This window comes from Staurois parvus, unplaced genomic scaffold (genome assembly GCF_062004578.1).
Source record: "Staurois parvus isolate SC_StPar_1 unplaced genomic scaffold, SC_StPar_1.0 ptg001490l, whole genome shotgun sequence".
NCBI classification, from domain to species: domain Eukaryota; kingdom Metazoa; phylum Chordata; class Amphibia; order Anura; family Ranidae; genus Staurois; species Staurois parvus.
In genome coordinates this window covers 1,487,501-1,498,820 of record NW_028319286.1, presented here as the reverse complement: position 1 = coordinate 1,498,820, position 11,320 = coordinate 1,487,501, and the positions used below count along the sequence as shown (strand labels likewise).

General features: G+C 45.2%; 1 protein-coding gene across 1 annotated transcript in view; it reads left to right on the top strand.

Moving 5' to 3' along the window:
- Positions 1–762: 762 nt before the first annotated feature.
- Positions 763–11,320, top strand: part of ARFRP1 (ARF related protein 1) — a 22,011-nt gene continuing 11,453 nt past the window's right edge. Inside the window, exons 1-3 of the mRNA XM_089662576.1 lie at positions 763–844; positions 5,134–5,216; positions 7,836–7,917. Of these exons, the coding sequence (XP_089518702.1) occupies positions 805–844; positions 5,134–5,216; positions 7,836–7,917 (205 nt within the window). The 5' untranslated portion in view covers positions 763–804. The remainder of the gene's footprint in view (positions 845–5,133; positions 5,217–7,835; positions 7,918–11,320) is intronic.

Genomic DNA, 11,320 nt, shown 5'->3' with positions numbered 1-11,320 from the left:
CAGCATCTTCTTTCTGCCACGACCAGGTAGCGTTTCAACAGTGCCCTTTGCCTTGAATTTGCGAATGATGCTTCCTAAGGTGTCTCTTGGTATGTTTAACATCTTTGCAATCTTCTTATAGCCATTGCCCTTCCTGTGAAGAGAAATCACCTCTTCTCTTGTCTTCCTGGACCATTCTCTTGCCTTCACCATGTTTGTAACCACACCAGTAAATGTCTAGAAGGAGCTGAGTATCACAGTCATTTTAAAGCTGCCTAATTGGTGCTTATTATGCTTGATTGCTGCTCGGTGACATCCACAGGTGTTTTCAATACCTGATGGAAAGCACCTGTATGAACCTCTGTTCTTCAGAGTGGTAGTCTTTAAGGGGTTGAATAATTGTGGCAATGAAGAAACCACATAAGAACCATTTACTACTGTATTACATAAACAATTGATGTCATTTTAGTTGCATTTGGGTAGTTACAACGTCCTTGTAGGATTTGATTCTGAATACAATTCCAAATGTACACTATAGTCCCTAAACCCCTTTACAGCATTGGGGGTTGAATAATTTTGGCCACAACTGTATGTGGAAGTCGGACACCACCATTGATGTGCCTTGCAAGTGTGATCCTGCGGCAGCCCACAGGAGTACAAAAATTGAAAGTAATACCAGGCACTGCCACAGCCTGTCAATAGTGTGTTTGCTTAGCACTAGGGGCATATCCATCTGTGCCAGTAGGTGCTCTTTTCTCATCTACATTTTCTTTTCAGACTTTTCTGGAACAAACCAAAATCAGATTCAGCAAAAACTACAAAGGGATGAACCTCGCCAAAATCACCACCACAGTTGGTCTGAACAGTGAGTATTTTATAGAAGGAGATTGCAGAGTCCTTAATCACTACTCAGGACATCTGTTGTCAAATACATAGGGATGCCCACCTAGATAAAGGTCCCCCTCAATTCAACCCCTCAGCCACTGCTAGTCAATGGCTTTGACTCCAACCCACCTTTCATCAGTAATGGTACAAGGCAAGGGTGCCCCTTTCACCATTGCTCTTCGGGCCTAACTTGAGAAAAGAAGGGATAATTTCCTTCAAAAATAAAAGCCAACATCCCCAAGGTAACAATTGGAAAAAGGAGAGACCCTCTGACACTGGGACTTTAACCCCCCTGGCGGTATTCCTGGGTGTAGTACCAGAAGCGGTAACCCCGAGCTACACTCGGGATTACCTTTCAACGTTGCTCTGGGATCCCTCCAGCACTTACCTTGTCCTGCGCTCCCGCGATGTCCTTCCTGCAGCGTCCCTGACCGATGCTGGCATCCATCTTTCAGGTTCCATTCCCTGCAAGCATCGGGATGTATGCAGGACAGAACCGGCGGGAAATTCAAAAATGTCAAAATTTTACATTCACTCAATACACTATAATCTGATAGTATTCCATTCCTGTATCAAACCATTTCACATACATTTTGTCCCGAGTGCTTTGTCCGGCGCCCTGCCTGCATTTTTACTGTTCTTTCTGTCTGGAAACTGAGAAACGTCCATGGCGTCCAAAAAGCGTCCCTTTAAGTCAAAATCGGTTTTAGACCGGCTAGAGAACAGCGATAGTAAATCAGAACCACTTGCAGAATTGAGTGATAATGATTCGTGGGGGAAATTCCTCATCAGACACTGAAAACGATTCTGCGATTGAGCTCAGCGATGTGCGAACTTGGCGATCTATTTCACATTTCAGTGTTTATGGTTCAATTACATTATTGAATTAAATTTATTATTATTATTTTTTATATTATAATTTTTGATTTCGTGTTTCAAATTTTATCATACCTGGGATGTTTATTATTGAATTAAATATATTATTATTATTATTTTTTAGCATTATTTATTATATTATAATTTATGATTCCGTGTTTCAAACCTTATCATACCCGGGATGCTTATTATTGAATGAAATGTATTATATTATTTATTATATTATTAGTTTTGATTTCGTGTTTCAAATTTTATCATACCCGGGATGTTTACTAGACTCTTGTTCGGACAGATTTCAGTGAGTTATTCCTAAAAATTACAGGCCAGATAAAAGCAAGAAAAGGGCCGCAGTTTGGAGACCACTGGCTTAGCATGAAAGGGCTTTCCTGGAGCCTTTCAGTCCCTAGTATTGCAACTGAAGCAATCAATCAGTATTTTCTGGGAGTGCCCCCATATATGTCTCTCTTCTGGCAGCAAGTCTTCCACCTCATTCACAAATACACAGATGTCTCCCTGTGCAACAAGCAGTCCTTTTAAATTGCTTTTATCCAGAAAACGTTACCGCAAATCCCTGCTTAAACATTTACTGAATGCTGCAAGAGCCTGTGTCCCTCGTATGTGGAAGCTACAATCTCCACCAATGGTAGCCCAGTGGCTTGCCCTGACGAACGATATACGATGCATGGAACATTTGACCTCTGTTATTCGGGATAATTCAGAGGAACACAAGACCAGGTGGTTCTACTGGGACTTAATCTGTTTCTGCAATGAATACCTTCATTATGTGTAAGACTCTACCTACGCTTTCCCACTTCCCTCTTCTCTTTGTTTCCTTTCTGAAAAAGGTGATGCGCATCAGTGAGGTTGGTGTCATTGATGAAATACTTGACGTAGCTGGTGATCCATTGACATGGTTTGACCAGGTTTGGTTCAGGCCTGCTGGCGTCATACTTATATATTTTTGAAGTTGCGCCCTTATGCAAATGAGTATATTGTCGTCGTTTTACGGGTCATTTATTCTCCTGTTTACATGCAATACATATATTTTATGAGTTTGTATAAACTCAGTTTTTCCATGTAACCCAGGAGTCATCCTACTAAGCTGTTTCATTACTCGGTATGAATCATGTTTTCTTGTACAGCGTAGCGCTTGCTGTTACATATTTCATTTCTCCCGGTGCAAACCTTTAATTAACCACTTCAAGTCCGGACACTTTCACCTAGCTCCTAGCATCTCAGTCGGCTTAGGCACAACTTGAAACTTCATTAAACCCTGCTGAAGCTGGCTAGAAACTTGGTTAACCACTTCCAGTCCGGACACTTTCACCCACTTCCTGTCCAGGCCAATCTTCAGCTTTCAGCGCTATCACACTGTGAATGACAATTGCGCGGTCATGCAACACTGTACCCATATGAATTTTTTAGCATTTTTTTGAGACAGATAAAACTTTATTTTGGTGGGATTTTTTTTTTTTTTTTTGCTATATAAATGAAAAAGTCCAAACATTTTGAAAGTTTTTTTTAAATAAAATTTAGCAAATAAATATTCTTTCTTAATAAATCTTGGCCAAAATATATTCAGTTATCTTTTTAGTGAAAAAAAAAAATAACCCAAATTAGTTTATAACCAAAAATTATAATTTTTTTAAATTTTTCTTTTACATTTTTATTTAATTTTTTTATATGATTTTTTTTTTTTTTTTTTAACATACTGTCTCACCCTAGCAGTACAGTGTGACCTTAGTGACATTGTTTTACTTGTCGGGGGTGATGAATATTTTTTTTTTTTTTTTTTTTTTTTTTTTTTTTAACCCATAAAGGCTGTAAAAGCAATAATTTCTCCTTCTCTCTGGCTGCATTCCTGCAGCCATTGAGAAATACTGTGAGAGCTGTGATTGGTCACAGCTTGTCACATGTTACAGGGCTGTGAATAGCCTTGTACCATGTGACTTCTGTGATCATTCACAGATTTCACTAGTAGTAAGCAATGATGTCAGAAGTGACATCTTGCTTACTACTATTCATGTGATCACTGATTAGCCAATCAGTGATCACATGATCGGGACCTCACACAGAGGTCCCGTACAGCGATCGGTGTTCCGCGCGCTCCCAGGGAACATGCACAGGCAGAGAATGTGGGAGGACGTTTATAAATGGCCACCCGCTCCTGAACTGCTCCTGTCCGCCCGTTTATGTACATGGGCCAGACGGGAAGTGGTTTAAGAATTTAAAAAAAAAAAAGTTCTCCAGAAAGATTTTCCCCCCCCCCCTTCCCAATACTCACAGTACCTAAACTTGGAAATACCTGGTGCTTTTAGGTATGAGGCAGCAGGGGCCTTCCTTCATTTGCTCCCAGAATGCAGTGCTTGGTCCTCAGCGGCCAATCATTCGAGCAGCTTTGTGCATGCTGATCAGTTGTAATGTTCTCCAGACCCAAGGACTTCTAAAATTCAGTACAACACTCGCTAGGTCTGCAAAAAAAACACACACCTGATAAAACCTTTGTGGATTTGTGATGTGTAAACATCCTCATTTTATTATATGTTTTTTTTATATATATTTTGTATTTATTTTATAGATTTAATCTTGTAGGGATTGTATTTTTATATATATTTGTTTATATATATTGTATTTTTTTTATAGATTTAATCTTGTAGGGATTGTATTTTTATCTATATTTTGTTTTCAGCCAGCAGGTGGAATTCTATTCTCTTTTTTTTATTTGGTATGCATGTTATCCTCCTTTTCGCTTTGCAGAAAAAAAAGCCTGTTAAAGAGCTTGGTGGCTCAAGCTGAAGTTTCACACAGAATTGGGTCAGAGCAGCGACTTTGTGACATCCCAGCTTCCATCAGAGAGAGAGTCTGAAAGGAAACCGTTTTGTCTGTGCTTACTTTTTTCGATAACGCATACTGCTTGTGCTTCCTGTGTCATGGGGTCCACCCTGTGTTCCGTGTTTAACCCAGGTAGCAGATTTTGCCCAGTTACTCCGGAACCGGCTGAATTTTAGACAGTATTTACCCAGCTTTCTGTTTCCCTATTCTTTAGATTTTTCTCACTTCCTGTTAGGAAATCTCCGCAGAGGAGATTTTTAGCAGAGTGGGGAAGGGTTATAACTTCTGACAATTTTTACTCCTGTCTTTGCTCTACTGTCCCATTGACAACCGTACTCATTATTTATTATATGGGCATCACAGGAATCGAGGTCACCGATAGAAATAAAAAAAAAAAAAAACACCTTTTTTATTTCTATCGATACCCCTATTAGTTTATTTATCCGACACTTAAAGAAAAGTGGCTGGAGTTTGGCATGAAATATTTGCCTATTATATGAAATGCAGTTGCTTTTTAAATACTGTTCATGAATTCAGGCTATCCTATTCTCTTTGTTCTAGTCGGCACCATCGATGTGGGAAAAGCCAGACTTATGTTCTGGGATCTCGGAGGGCAGGAGGAGCTGCAATCTCTTTGGGATAAGGTGAGTCCTCAGATCAGGGACTTGTTGTCCAGCAGCACTGTAATTCTCCATATATATTCCATTGCAAGCCAACAGGCATTTATCCATGCTGCTACAGCAATACCCTTTCTTGTTGCCCATATTGACTGATCAGATTGGCAGTAGAGGAGGAGTCCAAGTCCAACACTTCTCAAAACTCTCAGTTCAGAGGAGGTTGTTGTCCCTGTGCAATGTCCTAGGACATTCCTTGCTACATCAGCATCTCTTGCGTGCCTTTATTCGCTTTTTTTTTTTCTTGGAAGAAGAGATCTAGAGACTCAACGTGGACCAATTTTCTCTTCATTATTCTTGCAGTGCTTAGCTTTAGGTTTAGATTGGGTGGCCCATGGATTTGCATTGTGAGAAGGAGCAGTACAACAAGTTTGTGGACATCTGTCCATCACTCCTACTTATATGGCTATGACTACCCCTCCAAATTACAGGTGTGTTTAGAGAAAGAATGGTAAACCCCACTCTGGGCTGCTGCTTACTTTACCTGTGTTGTGTGGGGATGGGGGGACCTTGCTGCATGGGTAAAATTGTAGAAACAATATAGGGAAGGCCCTTGTCTGTTTCCCCTATGCACATGACTTGCCCTCAAAGAGACATGACCTCAACCCTATGCACATGACTTGCCCTCAAAGAGACGTGACCTCAACCCTACGCGCACGACTTGCCCTCAAAGAGACGTGACCTCAACCCTACGCGCACGACTTGCCCTCAAAGAGACGTGAGCTCAACCCTACGCGCACGACTTGCCCTCAAAGAGACGTGAGCTCAACCCTACGCGCACGACTTGCCCTCAAAGAGACGTGAGCTCAACCCTACGCGCACGACTTGCCCTCAAAGAGACGTGAGCTCAACCCTACGCGCACGACTTGCCCTCAAAGAGACGTGAGCTCAACCCTACGCGCACGACTTGCCCTCAAAGAGACGTGAGCTCAACCCTACGCGCACGACTTGCCCTCAAAGAGACGTGAGCTCAACCCTACGCGCACGACTTGCCCTCAAAGAGACGTGACCTCAACCCTACGCGCACGACTTGCCCTCAAAGAGACGTGACCTCAACCCTACGCGCACGACTTGCCCTCAAAGAGACGTGACCTCAACCCTACGCGCACGACTTGCCCTCAAAGAGACGTGACCTCAACCCTACGCGCACGACTTGCCCTCAAAGAGACGTGACCTCAACCCTACGCGCACGACTTGCCCTCAAAGAGACGTGACCTCAACCCTACCAAACATCTTTGGGATGAATTGAAATGCTGATTGTTAGCCAGGTCTTCCCAGATGTCAGATCTGGCCTCGCAAATTTTCTTTTGGCTGAATAGGCACCAAAACCCAAAGACATTCTCCAAAATCCAGCAGAAGGTCTTTTCAGAAGAGTGGAAACTGTTATAGCCACATTAAGGAGGGGCAACTCCCATTTCAAAGCTCATTGACGTAGAATGGGAAGCCCAACACATATAAGTAAGATGGTCAGGTGTCCACAAGCTTTTGACCATATAAAGCAAGATTTTGCACAAGGTCCCTAGGGGTATGCCGCAATCTACGCCTCGTCAGTTGCAGGCAGCTGATGGTTAGATTGCATCCATACTGCCGACAAATGCAAAGCTAGTGCTTATATGTGACATCATCTGGGATGGACAGGAGGGCAGGAAGGACTGGCAGGGAACAACGTGCCACAAGAGGACAGATTACAGTCGCTCCCCCCACATGGAAGAAAAATATATTTGAAATATATTTTTTAAAATATTATTCCCAAATATATTGACATATATTTAATATGCTACAATTTTGGCCGTATTCAATATGTTTCAATAAATTAAAAAAAATATATATATATTTTGTAATAAGTGGGATGGTCAGGTGTATTGCCTACTCTGCTCACTTTTAGTCGATCTCTGAAAACCTATCTCTTCAGCTAAAAGTGGAATCTTCTGCTCCTCCTACCAGTCCATCCCTCAGTTACTACCTTTTGTACCACTAGCCCCTCCCTCTTAGATTGTAAGCTCCAAGGATCAGGGCCCTCCTATCCCTCTTGTATTGAACTGTATTGTTGCTGTATTGTCTCCCGTTTTATATTATAAAGCGCTGAGCAAACTGTTGGCGCTATATAAATCCTGTATAATAATATATAAATCCTGTATAATAATAATATATAAATCCTGTATAATAATAATATATAAATCCTGTATAATAATATATAAATTCTGTATAGTAATAATAGTATATAAATCCTGTATAATAATAATATATAAATTCTGTATAATTAATAATATATAAATTCTGTATAATAATAATAGTATATAAATTCTGTATAATAATAATATATAAATTCTGTATAATTAATAATATATAAATTCTGTATAATAATAATAGTATATAAATTCTGTATAATAATAAGTATAATAATAATAAAAAAATCGGAGTTTTGAGATAAATATATGATTGGCTATCTTTCATCGATAGTAAAACATTGAGCCGTCGCAGGCTGCTTTCACATTGCAGCCTTCAGTGTGGGATAGGTGTGGGCTGTGCCTGTTTATGTTCCATTCTGTCTGTAGTATCCTGACCATTGACCATAGTTTACACTCTCAGTATTATGCAGAATCTCACGGAGTGATCTACGTCATTGATTCCACAGACGAGGCACGACTGTCTGAGTCAAAGCGAGCATTTGGTAAGCTAACAGAATTTGTGACATCCATTTTTTTTATTTTTTGGTATATGGAACACCTGTACTCTTTATAACCCTGTTCTGAATTGCTGCCTGGCTGACCATGGTGGCCTCTTGGCTTCACGGCTTAGGGATCCGTATGCTGGGGACAAGTGAGCAGCCAGTAAAAAATACGAACTCCCAACCTGCATATTGTGCATCCACTAACTATTGCCAACAGGCAAGGAATCTTTGGGAAGGAGGGTCAGGTATTTATATGACAGGTTTCCTAAATGCAAACAGTTAGCATCTTTATGCCCTTTCATTTCAGTGCAGATGAAGCTGCAGTGTGCATTGTCTTCGTAATTTTACTTATTTCAGGTACTTATATAGTGCCGTCAATTTACACAGCACTTTACATTCATATTATACATTCACATCAGTCCCTAACCCTCAAGGGGCGTACAATCCGAGGTCCCTAACCCTCCAGGGGTGTACAATCTAAGGTCCCTAACCCTCAAGGGGCGTACAATCTAAGGTCCCCAACCCTCAAGGGGCGTACAATCTGAGGTCCCCAACCCTCAAGGGGCGTACAATCTGAGGTCCCCAACCCTCAAGGGGCGTACAATCTGAGGTCCCCAACCCTCAAGGGGCGTACAATCTGAGGTCCCCAACCCTCAAGGGGCGTACAATCTGAGGTCCCCAACCCTCAAGGGGCGTACAATCTGAGGTCCCCTAACCCTCAAGGGGCGTACAATCTGAGGTCCCCTAACCCTCAAGGGGCGTACAATCTGAGGTCCCCTAACCCTCAAGGGGCGTACAATCTGAGGTCCCCTAACCCTCAAGGGGCGTACAATCTGAGGTCCCCTAACCCTCAAGGGGCGTACAATCTGAGGTCCCCTAACCCTCAAGGGGCGTACAATCTGAGGTCCCCTAACCCTCAAGGGGCGTACAATCTGAGGTCCCCTAACCCTCAAGGGGCGTACAATCTGAGGTCCCCTAACCCTCAAGGGGCGTACAATCTGAGGTCCCCTAACCCTCAAGGGGCGTACAATCTGAGGTCCCCTAACCCTCAAGGGGCGTACAATCTGAGGTCCCCTAACCCTCAAGGGGCGTACAATCTGAGGTCCCCTAACCCTCAAGGGGCGTACAATCTGAGGTCCCCTAACCCTCAAGGGGCGTACAATCTGAGGTCCCCTAACCCTCAAGGGGCGTACAATCTGAGGTCCCCTAACCCTCAAGGGGCGTACAATCTGAGGTCCCCTAACCCTCAAGGGGCGTACAATCTGAGGTCCCCTAACCCTCAAGGGGCGTACAATCTGAGGTCCCCTAACCCTCAAGGGGCGTACAATCTGAGGTCCCCTAACCCTCAAGGGGCGTACAATCTGAGGTCCCCTAACCCTCAAGGGGCGTACAATCTGAGGTCCCCTAACCCTCAAGGGGCGTACAATCTGAGGTCCCCTAACCCTCAAGGGGCGTACAATCTGAGGTCCCCTAACCCTCAAGGGGCGTACAATCTGAGGTCCCCTAACCCTCAAGGGGCGTACAATCTGAGGTCCCCTAACCCTCAAGGGGCGTACAATCTGAGGTCCCCTAACCCTCAAGGGGCGTACAATCTGAGGTCCCCTAACCCTCAAGGGGCGTACAATCTGAGGTCCCCTAACCCTCAAGGGGCGTACAATCTGAGGTCCCCTAACCCTCAAGGGGCGTACAATCTGAGGTCCCCTAACCCTCAAGGGGCGTACAATCTGAGGTCCCCTAACCCTCAAGGGGCGTACAATCTGAGGTCCCCTAACCCTCAAGGGGCGTACAATCTGAGGTCCCCTAACCCTCAAGGGGCGTACAATCTGAGGTCCCCTAACCCTCAAGGGGCGTACAATCTGAGGTCCCCTAACCCTCAAGGGGCGTACAATCTGAGGTCCCCTAACCCTCAAGGGGCGTACAATCTGAGGTCCCCTAACCCTCAAGGGGCGTACAATCTGAGGTCCCCTAACCCTCAAGGGGCGTACAATCTGAGGTCCCCTAACCCTCAAGGGGCGTACAATCTGAGGTCCCCTAACCCTCAAGGGGCGTACAATCTGAGGTCCCCTAACCCTCAAGGGGCGTACAATCTGAGGTCCCCTAACCCTCAAGGGGCGTACAATCTGAGGTCCCCTAACCCTCAAGGGGCGTACAATCTGAGGTCCCCTAACCCTCAAGGGGCGTACAATCTGAGGTCCCCTAACCCTCAAGGGGCGTACAATCTGAGGTCCCCTAACCCTCAAGGGGCGTACAATCTGAGGTCCCCTAACCCTCAAGGGGCGTACAATCTGAGGTCCCCTAACCCTCAAGGGGCGTACAATCTGAGGTCCCCTAACCCTCAAGGGGCGTACAATCTGAGGTCCCCTAACCCTCAAGGGGCGTACAATCTGAGGTCCCCTAACCCTCAAGGGGCGTACAATCTGAGGTCCCCTAACCCTCAAGGGGCGTACAATCTGAGGTCCCCTAACCCTCAAGGGGCGTACAATCTGAGGTCCCCTAACCCTCAAGGGGCGTACAATCTGAGGTCCCCTAACCCTCAAGGGGCGTACAATCTGAGGTCCCCTAACCCTCAAGGGGCGTACAATCTGAGGTCCCCTAACCCTCAAGGGGCGTACAATCTGAGGTCCCCTAACCCTCAAGGGGCGTACAATCTGAGGTCCCCTAACCCTCAAGGGGCGTACAATCTGAGGTCCCCTAACCCTCAAGGGGCGTACAATCTGAGGTCCCCTAACCCTCAAGGGGCGTACAATCTGAGGTCCCCTAACCCTCAAGGGGCGTACAATCTGAGGTCCCCTAACCCTCAAGGGGCGTACAATCTGAGGTCCCCTAACCCTCAAGGGGCGTACAATCTGAGGTCCCCTAACCCTCAAGGGGCGTACAATCTGAGGTCCCCTAACCCTCAAGGGGCGTACAATCTGAGGTCCCCTAACCCTCAAGGGGCGTACAATCTGAGGTCCCCTAACCCTCAAGGGGCGTACAATCTGAGGTCCCCTAACCCTCAAGGGGCGTACAATCTGAGGTCCCCTAACCCTCAAGGGGCGTACAATCTGAGGTCCCCTAACCCTCAAGGGGCGTACAATCTGAGGTCCCCTAACCCTCAAGGGGCGTACAATCTGAGGTCCCCTAACCCTCAAGGGGCGTACAATCTGAGGTCCCCTAACCCTCAAGGGGCGTACAATCTGAGGTCCCCTAACCCTCAAGGGGCGTACAATCTGAGGTCCCCTAACCCTCAAGGGGCGTACAATCTGAGGTCCCCTAACCCTCAAGGGGCGTACAATCTGAGGTCCCCTAACCCTCAAGGGGCGTACAATCTGAGGTCCCCTAACCCTCAAGGGGCGTACAATCTGAGGTCCCCTAACCCTCAAGGGGCGTACAATCTGAGGTCCCCTAACCCTCAAGGGGCGTA